This window comes from Glandiceps talaboti, chromosome 1 (assembly GCF_964340395.1).
Source record: "Glandiceps talaboti chromosome 1, keGlaTala1.1, whole genome shotgun sequence".
In the NCBI taxonomy this organism is placed as follows: Eukaryota; Metazoa; Hemichordata; class Enteropneusta; family Spengelidae; genus Glandiceps; species Glandiceps talaboti.
Window position 1 is genome coordinate 854270 of NC_135549.1, and position 23424 is coordinate 877693.

Consider the following 23424-nt stretch of genomic DNA (forward strand, 5'->3'; position numbering starts at 1 on the left):
CAAATTTTGAATTGATTTAACGACACAATCTAAATTGACATGACCGCAATGCCAATGAGCCTCGATTGTGTACGTGCAGTCATGTTAACTCGTACATCGTGAATCATGTCATTGAATGAACTTAGCAAAGTGATGGGAAGATCTGAACTCCATCCATGTTTTAGATACACATTACCTACCGGATTTCACGTGAATAACATTTTCTGAGCTTTAGTTGTGCATGCAACACAAATGACCTCAATGATTCACTCACTGATACATCAATCTACTGGAAATTGAACGAAAATAACAGATTTGCTGTACAGCCAAACCACACTATTCAACATTCTACGAAAACTATAGAGGGCGCTGAGTTGTACTTCCTCCCATACATGAATCGGTCGTTGCAAAAAAAAAAAAGTTCACGATTTTGGCCATTGGACCTCCAATGTCTTTGCGGAACATTCAAAACTGTGCTACAAAGTTAACCTTATGTATATCGCTAAGTGTCACAAACAGTAAATGCAGGAAATGTGGCATATATCATAGCTTACCTAACTTTCTTACCGTACAAGCGCTGTCCAAACAATCGTTTGTTGATAGCTTTCTTCAGGCGAACTTTATACGTTGTATAATTCGAAAATGCAACTGTCCGGACTTGACGCTTTTGCATACTAATGACCACATGTAGAAACGGGAGACAAAATCTTCCTACATATTTATGTCAATGTCGAATAATATCACTTGGACACTAGTCCGTGGCAACTATATGTGATTTCGTAATAATTCATCGATGTGCGCAGTGATTTATGACGTCATAATGGAACACCCGTCCTTGTTCGACGCGACAAATCATTTTAGGTGGAAAATATATTGCCTATGAATACAAGCAAACACCGTCAGGTCATGGAGATAGGTCATTCCTACCTCCATGCTCAGGCGCAACACGAACAGACGTTGCTGAGTGACTGTCAGAGATCTATGCTTTGCAAAGAGCTCGACCCACTGTTGATCTAAAAAAAAAAAAAAAAAAAAACAAGTGGGCGAATGATGACCATACCTTTCTGTTGATACATAAGCTTATATCATGGTTATACTTCCATGCCTATACACATTATGTTTGGGGACGAAAATGTAGGTGTTTAGGACCTGATCATAATTAGGTACACATTGAGACAATTCAAGTAAAGCCTTTTGTATTTAAATCGAGCAAAATATAAGTAATGGTAGAACTTTACCCATCTTCCTCTTGTCTGTAAAGGCAATGCAAAAGTACAATGTATACGTAGGCATATGTGGCATTGATGGGCCATGGTAAAAATATATTCTTGTATTGTATACACAACACTACATGGTCAATATCCCACATATATCAGGTAATTACTCTCGCCATATAGACCTAGCCGGTCTTTGCGCTCAGCCATATTACATATTTGCCCCACTCGCCAGAACAAATGTTTCAAAGGAATCTTCTCGAGTAAGCAGCAAGTATGTTTCATATCATCATGGATGTGTTAGTTAGGGGAGATAATACATCCATGGTTTCATCAAATCAGTATTCCTACAAATAATTCAGACATTGATTTACCATGACTGCCACGAAAGAAGAGATGTTGAGGTTTACGATTTTACAGTATCTAAAATGGTAGACTTTAGCGAAAGTTAAGGAGAGTTGAAAAAAAAGCCAAACTCGACTTTTGTAGAAGCGGATACGTACAATGTGTATGTGCAACTGGAGTTCCAAAGGTTGATGTAGAATGATGTTGAATGGTAATTAATGGATATACAATGTCATGTCTGGTAGCGCAGAATTTTTCTTTTCGACAAGGCGTGAAGAAACAACAATTTACAGTCTAAATCTGGTCAGTAATTTAAGCTGTATATTAAGCTGTATATTAAGTTAAATTCAAATATAATTTGGCATGTACCATATAAATCACACTTGAAATCACAGACAACTTTTTTACTTGTCTGTGATGAAATATACTTTTTATATCCATACTTCTTCTTTTTACTTCCTTAGACTAATGTCACACTTGTTTCAGTAATGTTTGCAAGAAAACCTCCAAAATTGTTCGATAACAGTAAATTGAGAGAGAGATATTGATATCGTAGTTATACTACCGTTATTATTCAAGGTGATTTGAACTTGCAAAAGTAAGGCACGTATGGTAGTTGTTTGTAAAGAAAAAATCAATATAATAAAGTCATCAAAAGTTGTTACGTAAAAACAGCCGTGAATTCAAAAACTGAGGCCTACTAGTATAGTACAACTTGTACATTAATTTGTCGTATACTTCCGTCGTGTTTATAGGAGTGTACGTAGCCTGTACGTTGAACCGATACACAAACATACAAACTAGTCAGTTGTATAATATAATATTACACAACTTAAATCATATTTTTCTCCTTGAAACTTCAATTGTTAAAATTAATTTGACTCTATTTATTTATTTATTTATTTATCTATCACTTAGGGGTACCTATATACATTTGTTTTAAATATTTAATTTCGAATTTATTCTCCTCCTAGGTATTCTTGTTGTCAGTGTTTGCAGACACTGGCAATACGACACGCTGACACACATACAAGATCACAAAACCCTGCACGCTTATATTCTATTCCACAGGGGCGTGTAATATTTCATAGATTGTTGTTTTCCAGGTCTACAGACTAAATATAACAACCTTTTGATTAATATATATTCCTACATGTAAAGGGAAGAGACAAATATATTATGTAAAGGATAATATTTCTTAGTAGTATAGAGATTGATACATTTGTAGCAGCAAGATTCGTACGAAAACGGCATTCTAAGCAACAATCTATGAAATATTACACGCTCCTGTGTTCTATTCCAGGAGGCAGGGTGATCATAATATAAAATAATGACACCTAATATAACGTCATTATTTTGTATTATTATCATCCTAGACTAGAATATTACCATCCTGAAATAGAATATTATCTCATAACTTGAGTGAATGTGATGAGTAATTCTTTCCAGCGTGAAGATACTACTGTATATAGCTGACGTCACATTATATATGAACCCCTAAGCGGATAATAAATACCTACACTATGTTTCACACTAAACGAGAAGTTAAGGGATCATTTACAAATATGGCGACTGGGATGCAGGGAGACTTTCGTCCAGGTTCGGCAACTGTCCCAGCCACAAAGGTTGAACTAACGGTTTCTTGCAGGTAAGTTGTATTGTTGCAACTAGTATCAAGTCTCAATTTATCCACAGGTGGTCAACAGCTGACGTTTCAATACTTGGTCAGCTCAGCGACTCGCATCGGACAACATGATCGACATCGTACCCGCATCGTACACAAATGTACCTTATGTCATGACTACATTTATGGACAATTTTTATTCTATTCTGTTTTTAGTCACTGCTAGTGTAATTTTTCACATGATGTTATCACCAGCATCGTCAATTTATAGTACATGTAATACAAGAAAGTTACTACTTTCATCGAAACCTACACGACTGACTGACATTTAATTGCATACCACAGTAGTAAACAGGTGTCCCCTGCCACTCCCATTCCCACTTTTAGTTTCCATATTTTATCACAGTAATATTGTAGATCACAGTTTAAGAGATGCATTTCTTTTAAACTTTCATTCTCTGATAAGGTATTTTACAACAGCTGATTCCTTACTTTATACACAGGGAACCCAGGAACCGTGTTACAAACAAACAAACAAATAAATAAACAAAGAAAGGGGCTGAATCAGTGAGTGAGGATAAAGTATATTATGTACCCAATATTTTGTTGGTCATGAGATGGTTATTGTGGGTGTATTTTGAGTGTTGAAAAAGTGATGCATGAACCTACAGCCTACTGTTGAGGGTAGAAGAAACAGAACATACAGTTAACACTTAACAACTGCAGCATTACACATACGGAACATAACACTTAACGACACAGGCAGCATTACACATACAGAACATACAGTTAACATTGAACACAGTACAATTAACATACAACAAACATACAATATTCATGACTGTGACATATATATAACAAATATAGTGACTAGTTGAACCGATGGATGTAAAGTTCTAAAGTCAGCCTTACTTCAAATCCCTGAATAAAGATGTATACCAGTGTTTCAGTATGACTAGCACACCTTAATCAGGCCATAGACAGTAAGAAAAGTAGTCCTATTTCAAACATGAACTTGCTATGGCCTCTGTGATATGTCCATTATATTACATGTGTATACTTATATTACATTATATATATACTGATATTACATTATATATATATATACTGATATTACATTTTATAATATACCTAGTGATAATGCTGTGCCATGATTCGCTACGGCAATAATGACAAACCAATTACGTACGAATGAACCTTTAATGGCAGATAGGCATAAAGTACAGAACAAAAGGAAAGGGGAAATAACGAACACACGAACTAGGGTTCATATGACATATGACATACATGTAGGTCGTTGTGTGATGGCGCTAGAATCAGTCACGTGATAGGAAAATAGAATGACTTTCCCTAGGGAAATAGTTCCATCAACTTTTACATGGTCACGTGACCACCGCGCGTTCACAGCAGGTCAAAATGGCAGCTTCTGATGATGTCGTCTGCCACCGCGAGTTCACAGCATGAGGTATATTATAAAACACATATTGCCTGGCCTATATTCGGGCTATAGCACCCATTCATTACCCCCTCGTGACTGTGAGTTACCAGAATCACATTCTATTTCCCTCGGCCTTTGGCCTCGGGAAATAGCATGTGATTCTGGTGACTCACAGTCCCTCGGGTGTAATAAAGGGGTGCTATAGCCCTCATGGCCAGGCAATATGTGTTCAATATTACATGATATATATACTTATCAGGGGTGAACAAATCATTTTGTGAACTGGTGGTCCCCGGACCAGTGCCTTAAAAATCCAGTGGTCCTGTTGAATGAATTAGTGGTCCCAGGTCCCGCTAATGTGAAACATTAAATCTTGCCTATGAATCTGTATATTCAGACGACTTTTTAACATAGTTATCAACAGTAAGGTACTGGTCTGATGGACCAGACAAGGTAAAATTTGTGTGGTCCGCCCAAAATAATTACTAGTCCCAGCCCCAGGACCAGTGGATTTGTTCACCCCTGCTTATATTACATGATGTGACATACTTATATTACGTGATTTCCTTGTTATGGCCTCTACAGTATGTGTACTTAATTGTACAGTATAACTATAAAACTATGTACTCAGTCAAGAGATTTGGATCTTATGATGATAAAATATAGACTAGAGTTCAAAGGTCATGCTGCTCAATATCTCTTATTGTAACTTATGATTTCGCTTCTGCTCTTTTTATAGGAATTTATTAGACAAAGATGTATTGTCCAAATCTGATCCAAGTAAGTACACATTATTAGAATGGAATTTCTGATGAATGATAAAAAAGATAGGTTTTATAACAAATTAATTTATTAGTTATCATTATGAAATAGAACTTTAACGATACAGAAATGTAGCACAAATCAACATCCAATATTGTTGTACGTTTCTAAATAATATAAATATTATAGAACAAAGACTAAACGCCATCAATGACAGAGAGGGATTTTAAGGGTGAACCCAGGGTATGGTCAGGTGACAACCATCCCTTGAGTAGCAGACACAGTACATGACATTAGGATGGAGAGACACTCAATGCATCTTGGAACTAGCATCAAGTCTGTTGACACTTTTCCTTCAACAGATTTTAATCAGATTTGTCGCTCATAGAAACTTTTGATGTACGTGTAAAGTTGTACAGTCAGCCTTATTTCCAATCAAATAATAATGATAATATACAGTGTTCATGTATAGTGACATTTCAATGTGATGGGGATGGGGGGTGACAAGCGGGGGGGGGGGGTGCTATGTATATACTATTGAAAGAAAGAAATGATACAGTTGTGAAAATATCAATCACTGTGCAAGTTTCTTTCATGCACATAAAATTCTTTATTTAGTATTTATATTTTCTAAAATATATGTACCTGTACAGCTAAAGCAAATCTAATGCATGCATTCAATAAGATAAAATCATATCAAGTCAAGTGTATACAAGTCAGAAGAGATCAGTCATAACAAATCAAGTATATACAAATCAGAAGAAATCATTCATATAAAATCAAGTATATACAAATCAGAGGAAATCATTCATATCAAATCAAGTATATACAAATCAGAAGAAATCATTCATATCAAATCAAGTATATACAAATCAGTGGAAATCATTCATATCAAATCAAGTATATACAAATCAGTGGAAATCATTCATATCAAATCAAGTATATACAAATCAGTGGAAATCATTCATATCAAATCAAGTATATACAAATCAGTGGAAATCAATAACATCAGCTCCAATCACATCTACTCAACCTGTGTCATATCAAATCCAATCATATCTAATCAACCTGTGTCATATCAAAACCAATCATATCTAATCAACATATGTCAATCTTATCAAATCCAAACACATCTAATCAACCTGTCATATCAAATCCAATCATATCTAATCAACCTGTGTCATATCAAATCCAATCATATCTAATCAACCTGTGTCATATCAAATCCAATCATATCTAATCAACCTGTGTCATATCAAATCCAATCATATCTAATCAACCTGTGTCATATCAAATCCAATCATATCTAATCAACCTGTGTCATATCAAATCCAATCATTTAAAATTTATGTTTCTCTTTACAGTGTGTGTTCTTTATACGACACAACTAGGATCTACCAACTTTGCAGAAGTAAGTTTAAAAATAGTATATGGTTGTCAACACTTGAAAAGTAGACTTTGAAATCCATTATATTTAATGTGCCTTTATCAAATTCTTTTGTTATTTTAAGTGCTAACATGTGGGATGTGCTACCTTTAGACATGGACAATAAACAGTTGTACTTGGCTATGCAGTCACATTGTATTCTGACTAATAGACAATAAATAGTTGTACTTGGCTATGCAGTCACATTGTATTCTGACTAATAGACAATAAATAGTTGTACTTGGCTATGCAGTCACATTGTATTCTGACTAATAGACAATAAATAGTTGTACTTGGCTATGCAGTCACATTGTATTCTGACTATTAGACAATAAACAGTTGTACTTGGCTATGCACTCACATTGTATTCTGACTAATAGACAATAAATAGTTGTACTTGGCTATGCAGTCACATTGTATTCTGACTAATAGACAATAAATAGTTGTACTTGGCTATGCAGTCACATTGTATTCTGACTAATAGACAATAAATAGTTGTACTTGGCTATGCAGTCACATTGTATTCTGACTATTAGACAATAAACAGTTGTACTTGACTATGCAGTCACATTGTATTCTGACTATTAGACAATAAACAGTTGTACTTGGCTATGCAGTCACATTGTATTCTGACTAATAGACAATAAATAGTTGTACTTGGCTATGCAGTCACATTGTATTCTGACTAATAGACAATAAATAGTTGTACTTGGCTATGCAGTCACATTGTATTCTGACTATTAGACAATAAATAGTTGTACTTGGCTATGCAGTCACATTGTATTCTGACTATTAGACAATAAACAGTTGTACTTGGCTATGCAGTCACATTGTATTCTGACTAATAGACAATAAATAGTTGTACTTGGCTATGCAGTCACATTGTATTCTGACTAATAGACTATAAACAGTTGTACTTGGCTATGCAGTCACATTGTATTCTGACTATTAGACAATAAACAGTTGTACTTGGCTATGCAGTCACATTGTATTCTGACTAATAGACAATAAATAGTTGTACTTGGCTATGCAGTCACATTGTATTCTGACTAATAGACAATAAACAGTTGTACTTGACTATGCAGTCACATTGTATTCTGACTATTAGACAATAAATAGTTGTACTTGGCTATGCAGTCACATTGTATTCTGACTAATAGACAATAAATAGTTGTACTTGGCTATGCAGTCACATTGTATTCTGACTAATAGACAATAAATAGTTGTACTTGGCTATGCAGTCACATTGTATTCTGACTAATAGACAATAAATAGTTGTACTTGGCTATGCAGTCACATTGTATTCTGACTAATAGACAATAAATAGTTGTACTTGACTATGCAGTCACATATTCTGACTAATAGACAGTAAACCTTATATTGTATCATTGTTATATTAATAGGTTGTTTTATGGCCTATAAAACTGTCAGAAATAAACACAAATAATTACATATATCCTAGTAGTGCTTACAAAGGTATGTATATGTACAATTGTAATACTAGTTAATACTGTACTGACACAGTTTAACAGACCTCCAAGTTACAAATGTACAACACAGGCAGAAAAATATGCGCTGACTTGGTTGTTTCATTGAAAAGAATATAGTCAAGTTCTCAATCCAGTGAAAAGAAGGGAAAATAAGACACTGTGTAAATATTTGTATATACTAGTATTGGTATTGGTGATTACCCTGTGTATTTATATATTGTATATATTTCTCCTTGCAGTTTGAGCGGACAGAGCATATAAAAGACACTTTGAATCCAGACTTTGTCCGTAAATTTGTGATAGATTATTATTTTGAAGAGTTGCAGAAACTGAAATTTGATATGTAAGTTAAATTTAATGCTAAGTATCTCCAGATCCAATAGAATCGGTTTACCAATATCAAAATCTGCATATTGTCTTGTACAATCTGAATTGTTCATCAACATTTGATGTCTAGTTATATCCCCCACAGACTGAGTGATCGATAGCAATGATGTCATATTCTTGACCTTAAGTGACCTGTTTCAGAATTCCAATTCATGTAGCTGAGTCGACTTTATGATATATGTATTCTGTATTCTGGTTGTTTCAATGGTTCTCTTGCTGACTCATATTCTTCAAGTAGACTATCAGTGAGCTTTGTATCCCACCTTGTCATCCATCTTGAGCTTTTAGCCAAGATATTCTGTTTCAGTACACCCAATTTATTTAGTGTACCAGTAATTAATATTTAATAGGACTGCTAATACTGCTATGACATAGAGGGTTCAATTTGACATCATTTCTACATAGTATTTGTAGAGTAAATTTTTCACAAAGATTTATGACATTTCCAGCATATTGTCAGCAAAGATAACGGAAAAATAAAATGTATTTTAAAGTGAATTTTACTTTGCTGTTTTAAATAAGAATTTATTGTCCATTTGATTTGATGATTTAATCAGTTTGTCTTGTCTTTTGACAGATATGACGTTGATTCCCCAAGGTCTGCCTTATCATCACATGTAAGTAATACCTAATACATTTCAATTACAAACTGATATTTCATATAATGTCATTTTCACATTACTACATGTAGTTGTGGCTACTCCATGTATTTGAGGGGAGCCCAAAAATAGTTAACAATGCACAGTGGGGAGAGGATGGAGGGGGGGGGGGGGGGGGGGGGGTTATACCATAATATTACCTATAGTAGACAGTCACATAGTATGGTTCAAAAACGCGGACTTATTTGGGGTTGGTGTGTGATGGGTCTGAGTTTTCTGAATACTATACCCATTCAACTAGGTCAATAACACAAGCATATGTTAGCTAGCAGTACTCTTTTGTCGATCTCTGTCAAGTGCCACACTATGCTGGTATATATATACACAACTTTACTCCACCTATATTTTTAGAACAAAACAATTCTTTTTCTGAGGAATAGAACATGGGTTATTTTTTTTTTCATTAGCAGTAACTGTAACATGTCTTTGATGATTCCACCAATCCCCAGAATTAAATGTTTATGAGACCTATTGTATGTAACATACAGTGTACAGTATTAAAATTTGACCTTTGACCTTTATTCACTGTATCCTATATATTGAAATTAATATTTCCAGATATTGATATTTATATGTTAATATGACTTGTGGTTTAACACAATCTCTTTTTGCAGGACTTTCTTGGAAGATTAGAATGTAATCTTGGAGAAATACTTGGTGCACCAAACCAGAGACTTGAAAGGCCCCTTAAGTAAGTAATCTTAATCTCATTTGCAATCTTTTGTAACTGGTATAGTATTCATGTAATTGTATTCAATTGTACACATGCAAAGAGTCACAAAGATTAATCCATACAATTGCAATTCTTTGTACTAGACTCCAGATTTTTTTAGATTAGATATAACTTTATTACAACCATATAGAAAATTGACAATTCTATTTGGGTACATCAGTGTAATAAAGGTACATCAGTGTAATAAAGATATTAAAGAACACTACAATGAAATAGGCTAATGTTATATAAGTATATAAGTAAAATAATGTTCCTGATTAAATATTTTTATGTGAGTTTAGATACATACAGAGAGCAATTATAATATCTTTTTTGATTTGATTGCATTATACTATGTATAGTTAATTACAGTATAGATTGACATGTAACCTTGGAAATCAAACATGGAATTACACTGTATTATTTGTGTGACAGTATCAGTATGTTTCCATTATTACACAGAGGACCCAGTCGAAATTCAGGCAAGATTATTGTATCAGCTGAAGAAGTTAGTGATTGTAAAGTGAGTATTGTGATAAAGAAATCACAGAAAACAGTACCTAAAGACATACATGAATATGCATCACATACTATGTGTTTGTGTTTGTGTTTGTTTGTTTGTGTGTTTGTGTTTGTTTGTGTGTTTGTGTGTGTGTGTGTGTGTGTGTGTGTTTGTGTTTGCGTTTGCATTTGTGTTTGCATTTGTGTTTGCGTTTTTTGTGTGTTTGTGTTTTTTGTGTGTTTGTGTTTGTGTTTGTGTGTGTGTGTGGGGGGAACTTACAATTACACTAACATAAACCCACATTATTGTTGATAATGATATCTAAGTTAGCCAAATAAATGAATAATACAAGATATTTCTATTTCCATTCCACAGGATGTTTTCACCATGCAGTTCAAAGGTACACGTTTGGACAAGATGGATTTCTTTGGCAAATCAGACCCTTTCTTGGTATTTTATAGATGCAATGAAGACATGACGTAAGTGGCTTTCCCTTCGTAATTCAGTCTTCAGTCAAGTATTTAGTGATTTGTAGGAGGAGCGAATAGATAGAGATGTTTGCAAATTTGTACACAAATATAATTTAATGTAAAGAATATTCTTTCCTTACACATATCTTACACTTATACCCTGAAAATAGTGTAAAACATTGAAAAGAAAGCCTTTCAGAAGAATGTCAAATGACAAACAAGGGTTTATTTTTATTACATCATACATCATATATCATATATCCTATATTGACCATCGATGTGTTAATTTTATAGTCCCAACAGCAAGTTGTTATTAGCTGTGTGAAGATGTCTGTAATTGTAGAAATTGTTGGTGACATTCACACTAGATGTATCTTGTGTTACAGATATACAATATGTCACAAGACAGAAGTTATAATGAAAACTTTGAACCCAATTTGGAAATCATTTAAGCTTTCAGCAAGAGCACTTTGTAATGGTGATTTAGATAGAACCATCAAAGTAGAATGCTATGATTGGAATAGCAGTGGAAGGTGAGTGCTATTGTATAGCCTAAAGTCATTAAACTTGTCATGGAAAGACTTACCCTCATGAAAGTTGTTATCCCTGTACCCAAGTGTATAACATATGTTGAGTATAGCATGCAAATATTTGTACATAGGTTATGTTACCTAGTGTGTAAGGTTTGTCAATGTGTCCAGTACCGTACTATGCACTTTGTAGTAACCCTGTGTTGACCTGTCTGGTCAGCGAGATACCAGACCACTAACTTTCAGAATCAAGCCAGTCCTCTAGCATAAAGAAAGCCATTATTTCAATGCAAAGATACTGTTTAAATGTAGAGTATGCTGCCCTCCAGGATGTCACACATGATTTTGAACTTGTCTGAAAAGTTCAAATTCAAAATTGATTTCCATGCCAGCACTTAGTAACCTATATTTTAATCTGTCCTTCTGGCACCATGCATGTCTGTGTACACCTTTGTATCTCCTTTGTAGGCTGTGTAATGATAGTATATATTCACTGGTTCTTATATCTATGTACACATGTGTACAATAGTGCCAGTGAATTTATTTCCTCAACTGTCATCTTGTAATCTTTCCACCCCTAGTAGCCATGATTATATCGGAGAGTTTCAAACTAATGCCAGGGAGTTAGCCAAAGGACCAGGATATTCTAACCATTATGAGGTGAGTCTATGAGTACATTGTTGTATTTGTCTATTGTCAAAATGTTTGTGTTTTGAAAGATTTCATATTTTCGACAAGAAACATCTTGGAAATGCTGTAGTTACCATAGTAATGTCTTGGAAGTGTTGTAGTTGCCATAGTAATGTCTTGCAACTGTTGTAATGTCTTGTAACTGTTGTAGTTACCATAGTAATGTCTTGGAAGTGTTGTAAAAATGTAGTTACCATACATGTAGTAATGTCTTGCAACTGTTGTAGTCACCATAGTAATGTCTTGGAAGTATTGTAGTTACCATAGTAATGTCTTGGAAGTGTTGTAGTTTCCATGATAATAATGTCTTGGAAGTGTTGTAGTTACCATAGTAATGTCTTGCAACTGTTGTAATGTCTTGGAACTGTTGTAGTTACCATAGTAATGTCTTGGAAGTGTTGTAGTTGCCATAGTAATTTCTTGGAAGTGTTGTGGTTACCATAAAGTGTTGTAGTTACCATAGTAATGTCTTGGAAGTGTTGTAGTTACCATAGTAATGTTGTCATTACAATAACATTGCATGTTGCAAAAGTCATACCTAGTGATGTGCAAACTCTGATAAAGAGAAATGAGAAATGTTAGGAAGTTTATAGACACACAAGTTTGAGAATGAATGATGATAATATTATGATTATGGTGGTGAGTGAAAATAATGTCGTGAGTTCTTGTATAATTTGTAGACCATTAGTAACAGAGATGAGGAAATCTGGTTAAAATTGACCAAATCTTTAGGGCAATCAGCTGTACTGTATGTTTGATGGTGAACCTATCATAATCAGTCTTGCATACATACTAACCACTGGAAATGAGAACTTACACAAATAATAACAAAAACACAGACATGTAAGTTTCTTGAATTATGAAACAAGTCTGTTAGAATTTATCTTCTTACTACATGTACCATAACATAAACACTAGCATTCTATGAGAGTTTACTTTGTCTCTGTCAGAAAGTTAAAAAGATTTTTTAAAAATGTTCCAAATGTTTGATTTAAAATATAAGTTGATGCCAACCACAGGTGAACAATGAATAAGACAGTTGTGTATTTTTCAGTTGATTAATCCCAAGAAAAAAGCCAAAAAGAAGAGTTATAAAAATTCTGGTACAATAGAAGTACTTCAATGTGATGTGGAACAAGTCCATTCATTTCTAGATTTCATCAAAGGAGGAACTCAGATGAACTTCACAGTAGCTGTTGATTTCACAGCATCAAATGGTAAGAAACTGAAGGTTTTTTACAGAACATGTTGTCACGGTTACTGTTGATTTCATAGCATCAAATGGTAAGAAACAGGGTTTTATACAGAACCTGTTGTCATGGTTACTGTTGATTTCACAGCATCAAATGGTAAGAAATAGGGTATTATGCAGAACCTGTTGTCATGGTAACTATTCATTTCACAGAATCAAATGGTAAGAAACTCAGAGGGAGCTTATATTGAACTTGATCTTCATATCTTATCATTGTGAAGTCTAAAAGTGAGAAAGAAGATGGCCTACTGCCTGGCCTCCTCAGATCAATCATATTTGCCCTGGCTGAATAAAGGAAACATTTGGGGAATAATATCTAAATATTGATATAATTTGTGGGTCTACTTTCAAGGACAACTAAATGAACATATCATAACAACCAGTTATCTTCAAACAAATACACAAACATTCTAAGCAAATGAAAAAAGGCATTTAGCAATAATGGACCTTGATATGTATACTTCTTGCAGTTATACATGTAAAGTATTCTATTTCCATTTCAGGAAATCCATCTCAGCCCACCTCTCTACATTATATCAACCCATACCAACCCAATCAGTATATCAATGCTCTACAAGCTGTAGGTGAAATTATCCAAGACTATGATAGTGATAAATTGTTTCCAGCATTAGGATTTGGAGCCAGAATTCCACCAGATGGACGTGTATCACATGAATTCTTTCTGGTAAGTTGTTGGTTCTCCGAAAATAACTGACATGATCATGTCTTCAAGTAAAAATTCATCTGTTCTGGTAAAGCATTGTAAACTTTTGCTCCAAACGCAAAACTTGCAGGTAACAATTTTTAAGTTTGTGTTTGGAACAAAGGTTTACTTTAATACAACTTTTGTCTGCTATTAAAGTCACACATACACAGTGTCTTACTGTCTGTATTAAAGTCACACATACAAACTGTGTCTTACTGTCTGGTATTATATCCATTTGATATTGTATTTTGAAATATTCCTGTCTATATTTCTATTGGACTAGTCACCCCAACATTATCTGTAAATGAAACTCTGGTAATATCATCTCATCTTCACGTCATTTGTTTCTACTGTATCTAGGCATCCCAACTGTATAAACAGATTGTTGAACATTACTCAGCTTTACTCAGAAATTGGTCTTACTCTTAGCTGTGTAATTGTTGCTATGGACTGACGTCATCACTCATAACTCCAAGTAATAGGTGTATTTTTCTAATGAGATGTGAACTGTGTCTGATTCCATATTACTTTATCTGTAATTTTCCTTTCAGAATGGAAACCCAAGTAATCCATTCTGTGCAGGTATTGATGGTGTGTTACAGGCTTATCAACAGTCTATCAGAGCAGTTCAACTTTATGGACCTACAAACTTTGCACCAGTCATCAACCATGTAGCAAGGTAAGATAATCTTAAAGCAAACTTGAAAAGTGTACCTGTACCATTGTTGAATTGCCCCCTTAGTTATAACTATTTCCTTCCACAGTTTTATGTCAGTGGTAGACAAGTGTAAAATGACAATCTTGTGATGGACTAAAGTTTACTATTTTCTGTTACATTCTTCATTTTTCTGTCAGATTTGCAGCATCGTACACCGATGGTTCCAACTACTTTATACTACTCATAATAACTGATGGTATTATCTCTGATATGGAGCAGACAAAGGCAGCTGTTGTTGGTGTAAGTTTTAACCAAACTTGAATTATTTTGGAATCCTTTATGTATGTTTGACCATATCTAGTATGACTGTAGACTGTACCTTTATGTATGTTTGATCATATCTAGTAAGACTGTAGACTGTACCTTTATGTTTGACCATATCTAGTAAGACTGTAGACTGTACCTTTATGTTTGACCATATCTAGTAAGACTGTAGACTGTACCTTTATGTATGTTTGACCATATCTAGTATGACTGTAGACTGTACCTTTATGTATGTTTGACCATATCTAGTAAGACTGTAGACTGTACCTTTATGTATGTTTGACCATATCTAGTAAGACTGTAGACTGTACCTTTATGTATGTTTGACCATATCTAGTATGACTGTAGACTGTACCTTTATGTTTGACCATATCTAGTAAGACTGTAGACTGTACCTTTATGTTTGACCATATCTAGTAAGACTGTAGACTGTACCTTTATGTATGTTTGACCATATCTAGTAAGACTGTAGACTGTACCTTTATGTATGTTTGACCATATCTAGTATGACTGTAGACTGTACCTTTATGTATGTTTGACCATATCTAGTAAGACTGTAGACTGTACCTTTATGTATGTTTGATCATATCTAGTAAGACTGTAGACTGTACCTTTATGTATGTTTGACCATATCTAGTAAGACTGTAGACTGTACCTTTATGTATGTTTGACCATATCTAGTAAGACTGTAGACTGTACCTTTATGTATGTTTGACCATATCTAGTAAGACTGTAGACTGTACCTTTATGTATGTTTGACCATATCTAGTATGACTGTAGACTGTACCTTTATGTATGTTTGACCATATCTAGTAAGACTGTAGACTGTACCTTTATGTATGTTTGACCATATCTAGTATGACTGTAGACTGTACCTTTATGTTTGACCATATCTAGTAAGACTGTAGACTGTACCTTTATGTTTGACCATATCTAGTAAGACTGTAGACTGTACCTTTATGTATGTTTGACCATATCTAGTATGACTGTAGACTGTACCTTTATGTATGTTTGACCATATCTAGTAAGACTGTAGACTGTACCTTTATGTATGTTTGACCATATCTAGTATGACTGTAGACTGTACCTTTATGTTTGACCATATCTAGTAAGACTGTAGACTGTACCTTTATGTTTGACCATATCTAGTAAGACTGTAGACTGTACCTTTATGTATGTTTGATCATATCTAGTAAGACTGTAGACTGTACCTTTATGTTTGACCATATCTAGTAAGACTGTAGACTGTACCTTTATGTTTGACCATATCTAGTAAGACTGTAGACTGTACCTTTATGTTTGACCATATCTAGTAAGACTGTAGACTGTACCTTTATGTATGTTTGATCATATCTAGTAAGACTGTAGACTGTACCTTTATGTATGTTTGATCATATCTAGTAAGACTGTAGACTGTACCTTTATGTATGTTTGACCATATCTAGTAAGACTGTAGACTGTACCTTTATGTATGTTTGACCATATCTAGTAAGACCGTAGACTGTACCTTTATGTATGTTTGACCATATCTAGTAAGACTGTAGACTGTACCTTTATGTATGTTTGACCATATCTAGTAAGACTGTAACTTGTAACTCACATCGGGTTATAAACAGCTGGTGTCAAAGTTAACACCAAGCTATGATCTCTGTCCATTATGCCAATCAGCAAGAAACACAATTTAAATAAAATGATAAAATAAATGATGTGATGTACAAAAGAGCAAGAATTCCTGTGACTTTTCTGTATTACACACCAGTTGATTTGATCAGCAACGTAGGTCATCAAAGTTTTATTGACTGAATTTGTACTCAACATGTCATTCAGTGTCATTCAGGTCACATTTGTATAGATGTTTGTCATAATGATAGTTATTATTGCAGGCATCCCGGTTACCCATGTCAATCATCATAGTTGGAGTTGGCCCAGCAGACTTTGATGGTAAGAATTATCAATAATTGTTAGTAGTCAACATTATTGTTTTTCCTTAAATTATTAGATTTAGGAGAGAATTAGCAGTAATGGACACAGCCAAAACTTGATAGTCTTTTGTGTTAACATATCCTACTTAAAGTACATACAACCTCTAACACATGTTAAATCATGTCTGTCTGTAAATGTATGTATGTATGTATGTATGTATGTATGTATGTATGTATGTATGTATGTATGTACGTACGTACGTACGTATGTACGTGTGTGTGTGTGTGTATGTGTGTGTGTGTGTGTGTGTGTGTGTGTGTGTGTGTGTGCGTGCGTGCGTGCGTGCGTGCGTATGTATGTATGTATGTATGTATGTATGTATGTATGTAAATGTATGTTGCACTAACATTCTTCCTTCTTCCAGGTCTAGTAATATTGCAGTGTTTTCAAGATTTAATTCAAAGATTTGTCTCTTTCTTTTGCAATGATATCTATTTTGATGTTGTTTTTTCAATAATTTCAGCTATGGAAGAGTTAGATGCTGACAAGAAAAGACTGAGCTCTAGAGGGCAGTATGCAGAAAGAGATATAGTGCAGGTATGAATGGTTGAATTTGATCAATTGATTACAGTTGCTAGCTCAACATCTATACAGTGCAAGTTGGTTACAGTGGCTAGCTCAACATCTATACATTGCAAGTTGATTACAGTGGCTAGCTCAACATCTATACATTGCAAGTTGATTACAGTGGCTAGCTAAACATCTACATTGCAAGTTTCAGTACTCAGCTATCATTCATTTAAAGTTCGTGCACAAATTTGAGGCATACATGTACCTTGGTTTACTTAATCTGTGTAAAGGGTACCTGGTAGGAGAGGGCTGTTTTATGTTGGACTGATCCTACTGCAGCTAGGCATGTATAATTCTCAGGGAGTTTTAGCAAGTGTAGGTTATGCCATCATAGGTGTAGGATAGGGTAATACCAATGATTGAATAATGCATTGAGTATGTCTTTGGTGAGATTTAAATCTATAACATCATAGTTACTACATTGTACAATTGTATAATGAGATTTTTGTTTTTGTAACTTTTCAGTTTGTGCCATTCAGAGAGTATATATCAAGTGGGGGTAGTGCACCACTAAGTAAAGCCAGACTAGCAAAGGATGTATTGACTGAAGTTCCAGATCAGCTACTCCTATGGATGAAAACCAGGAATATCCAACCTAGAGAAGCACCACCACAAGAGCACACAGGTATAGGAGTGGCACCCCCTCAGCAGATGCAGCCACCACAACAAACTGCAATGGGTCAAGTGCCACCTCAGCAGCAATTCCCACCTCAACAGCAATTCCCACAGCAACAGCAATTTCCACAGCAACAACAGTATCCACAGCAACAGCAACAATTTCCACAGCAACAACAGTTTCCACAACAACAACAACAACAACAACAACAACAACAACAACAGTTTCCACAGCAACAACAGCAATTTTACCCACCACCACAATCAGCAACAGCACCATCAGCACCTCCACCACCATATGCCCCTGCTATGTAGATTTAGACAGTCAGTAGAAAATGAAGTTGATGCTGCATGTGTAAATTTTGTAGCATATAATTGTGTAACGGTGAAATAACATACCTTATATTTATGTTTTAATCATAATACAATCTGTGCCTTCTAATAACAAAGCAAACCAAAGCTATATTTGCAACAAACTCGGGCACTGTCTGTATTAAGGTTATGGACAACTGCAGTTTATGACTATGTGAGAATATTGCAATAGTCATGTATCTCTGTACAGTCCTCAGATGTTGTCAGTTTTCAAGTGTTATATACAACAAGGAGATTAATGAAGTATTTTCATCAAAATTTGAGAACCAATGTAGCACCAAGAAATGTGATAAAATTTTCATACTTTCTGACGTCATTCCATAATTTGGTCGGGAAACCCTGGTGAAACAGTGGGGAGAACACTGTTATAATAATGAATGTATACAGTGAATATTGTTTGTTTGGCGAATGTGGTGTTGGTTGAACAGGGAGAATTACTTCTCACGTAAATTGTACCAACTGTCAAGATTTAGAACTTTAGTTGAAATAGTACCGATAGCTATTTTAGACATTGTAATGTAGTGTAGTGTTTAACTCATTTTATAATACTATTTATTGCCATGTTGTGCACATGTACATATGCCATATATAACACACAATGTTAGAGATAATAAATTTGAAGTATGAAATATATAGATGGAACATTTTAGTAGTGAAAAGCTGAAAATGTAACTCTGATCAGCACAGAAATTTAAACACTACTAGCTTTATATAGTTTGATGTCAGCAATTTAATGATGGAGAAGCTAAGGGGTCAATGAACTTTTGATGAGTTGACCTAAAGGTCATGTGAGATCAATGATAATGAACATAATCACTTTAATCTGCATTTGATGTTGATCACATCTTGCCATATTCCAAGCTATTCAGCAGATCTGACATCACTGCCATTACAAAGTCTTAATCATCAGAAGGAACACCCAATTCTTTGAAATTCCTTCTACACTTTTGGTCCCAGAATGGCATTATCTTGAGGATGAAAGATAGAAATGGATATCACATGTACAACATCTGTCCATGCACACCCATGACTTTGATGTGTACAAGCTGGTATCTTTGTCAAACCTTGCACAAAACTTGAGATATAGGCCTATTAAAAGTGGGTATGTGCATTATCACTTTGAAGTTTGATGTTCCCTCACAGGAACAATTTCATTATTCTAAGACAATATGCTATATTGTTGTCTTGTTACTTCTGGTACACATGAATGATTATTCATACAAAGAGCATTGTTAAGAGGAAAATTTATAGCAAAATTTCAAATTGGATAAATACAGTTTTGTTGGAAACAGCGCCCTCTATAGTCTACATTCGAACTTTAACAAACCTGGTTTTTAGATACTGAAGTTTGGTAATTGTGATATCCATGAGTAGGTGATTGGTCTGTATTGTATTACAGTATAAAAAGTCTGTTTCTTTGACATTTTGCTGACAATTTGTAAATTGTCTCCAAAGCTGCTATCTTTGGTTTACCAGTCGTAATTGAATATGTGCAGCATAGCATTTGTACTAGTATACTAAAATGTTTGGTAATTATTAAAGGGTGGATATTTTCATTAGAAAATTAAATAATTGTAATGTATACCAAGTAGAAATATAGGACCGAACAATTCATTTTTATCAATCAAAATTTCTCAAATTAATTTTAAGATAGTGCTAAGTTTCTAGAAGTCAACAAGTGAAGAAGATAGTAAATTGTTATTACTCCTACTTTTCAGTGTTAGAGACCTTCAATTTTTATGTATATTTGGCATGCTATAACTTTGCTGTATTATTCCACAAACTGAAGATCTAACGCTGAACATTTTTCACTTTTTATACAGAGATATTTGAAGCATTGAAATAATTTACAATCACTGGTAATTATCTTCCCATGCTGATTTGTATATAATTAGTTGTATTGTAACTAATATCATCATTTGAATAATAATAATTGACGAAATAAAGAAATAGGACAGTTTCTTATTTGTAAAGCTAGAAATATAGAACACTCTTCAATGAGTATGTATATGTACTAAAGCTTATAAAGTAGGGTTAGAGTTAACAATCGAACGGTCAAATTTCTACTGACCCCCATCCCAACCCCACTACCCTGCCTGCCCCTAGCCATATGACCCCCCCCCCCCCATCCCCCCTACCCAGCCTCTAACCCTATGACCCAATTTGTATATTAACTACTCAAATTCTCTACATGTTGTGATAGAGCTCCTGAATCAAGTGTTTCTCTTGAATTAGCAAACTTAACACTTTAGACATCATGACATGTCATGTGACCAGTCAGGGAATTAAGGTTCACATATAGTTACTTTGTGGATGTGGAATCTGATACAAACATGTGACCTTTGAAAGATGGGCTAAAGTGGATTATCCTCACATTGAGAACAATTTACCAAAACTCCAATGGAACCTTAATAATCTACTGACTGCCAGGGAGTCTTAATAATCTACTGTGCCAGGGAGTCTTAATAATCTACTGACTGCCAGGGAGTCTTAATAATCCACTGACTGCCAGGGAGTCTTAATAATCTACTGACTGCCAGGGAGTCTTAATAATCTGACAGCCAGGGAGCCTTAATATACTTGACTTCTTACCTTGCAGAGAAACAAGGCATGGACATAAAAATGTCATGTGTTAAGTTTATAACTGAAAATAATTGTGATGATAAAAGCATTATATGCCATTTTTATTTCAATATCATTTTATAATATATGTATTTACAAACATTTTATATTTGAGAAATCACGACAAATCTGAGTTTTTATGTATTTTTTTGGTACAAAAGACAAAGACAATGAATATTCCCATGATAATCGTGAACAAGAATTCAAGTGAAATCAGAATAAAATTATTTTTCAGTTACTACACTATATGTATGTGGGATGTATCTATATAAATGATACAAGATTCTAAATACCTTGCTCAATGACAATACAATGACATATGGTATATTCTCTGATTCTGACTAACTTGCTCTATAATACAATGACATATGCTATATTCTCTGACCATTTTACAACATTATTTTATTTTTTATTTTCTTTAAATTTTAACAATATTTCCATATTTCTTGCATTGGCAGTATTTTAATTAATATTCTAATAAAATCTTTATTGTGAAGTATTTATTGCCCAAAGTATCAATATATTAACATACCTATAGTATCTATTATTGGCATGACATATACATAAAGCGTGGATATACTATTGGCATGTCTATAGCCTAGATATATTATTGGTGTGTCTATAGCATGGGTATATTATTGGAGTGTCTATAGCCTGGATGTATTATTGGCGTGTCTATAGCATGGATATATTATTGGAGTGTCTATAGCCTGGATGTATTATTGGCGTGTCTATAGCATGGATATATTATTGGAGTGTCTATAGCCTGGATGTATTATTGGCGTGTCTATAGCTTGGATATATTATTGGCGTGTCTATAGCATGGGTATATTATTGGTGTGTCTATAGCTTGGATATATTATTGGCATGTCTATAGCATGGGTATATTATTGGTGTGTCTATAGCTTGGATATATTATTGGCATGTCTATAGCCTGGATATATTATTGGAGTGTCTATAGCATGGGTATATTATTGGCGTGTCTATAGCATGGATATATTATTGGAGTGTCTATAGCCTGGATATATTATTGGTGTGTCTATAGCATGGGTATATTATTGGAGTGTCTATAGCATGGATGTATTATTGGCGTGTCTATAGAGTGGATGTATTATTGGCGTGTCTATAGCATGGATATATTATTGGCGTGTCTATAGCTTGGATATATTATTGGCATGTCTATAGCATGGATATATTATTGGAGTGTCTATAGCGTGGATGTATTATTGGCGTGTCTATAGCCTGGATATATTATTGGCGTGTCTATAGCCTGGATATATTATTGGAGTGTCTATAGCCTGGATATATTATTGGAGTGTCTATAGCCTGGATATATTATTGGAGTGTCTATAGCTTGGATGTATTATTGGAGTGTCTATAGCGTGGATGTATTATTGGAGTGTCTATAGCGTGGATATATTATTGGCGTGTCTATAGCATGGGTATAATATTGGCGTTTCTATAGCATAGGTATATTATTGGCGTGTCTATAGTGTGGATATATTATTGGCGTGTATAGCTTGGATATACTATTGGCATGTCTATAGCATGGGTATATTATTGGTGTGTCTATAGCATGGGTATATTATTGGCATGTCTATAGCATGGGTATATTATTGGCATGTCTATAGCATGGGTATATTATTGGTGTGTCTATAGCATGGGTATATTATTGGCATGTCTATAGCATGGGTATATTATTGGTGTGTCTATAGCCTGGATATATTATTGGCGTGTCTATAGCATGGATATATTATTGGCATGTCTATAGCATGGGTATATTATTGGTGTGTCTATAGCATGGGTATATTATTGGAGTGTCTATAGCATGGGTATATTATTGGAGTGTCTATAGCATGGGTATATTATTGGAGTGTCTATAGCATGGGTATATTATTGGTGTGTCTATAGCCTAGATATATTATTGGCATGTCTATAGCCTAGATATATTATTGGTGTGTCTATAGCATGGGTATATTATTGGTGTGTCTATAGCGTGGATATATTATTGGTGTGTCTATAGCATGGGTATATTATTGGAGTGTCTATAGCATGGATGTATTATTGGAGTGTCTATAGCCTAGATATATTATT

The 23424-nt window shown here is 34.4% G+C and overlaps 1 protein-coding gene across 1 annotated transcript; it reads left to right on the forward strand.

The window, feature by feature from the left end:
• Window positions 1-3112: 3112 nt before the first annotated feature.
• On the forward strand, window positions 3113-17694 carry LOC144437556 (copine-8-like). The gene is made up of 16 exons (XM_078126907.1): window positions 3113-3186; window positions 5340-5380; window positions 6727-6773; window positions 8518-8621; window positions 9243-9282; window positions 9939-10015; window positions 10499-10559; window positions 10914-11017; window positions 11395-11541; window positions 12120-12198; window positions 13283-13445; window positions 13984-14165; window positions 14738-14865; window positions 15042-15144; window positions 17052-17109; window positions 17615-17694. Exons 1-16 carry the CDS (start codon window positions 3116-3118, stop codon window positions 17692-17694), a joined length of 1485 nt encoding a protein of 494 aa, XP_077983033.1. The 5' UTR covers window positions 3113-3115.
• Window positions 17695-23424: the final 5730 nt, after the last annotated feature.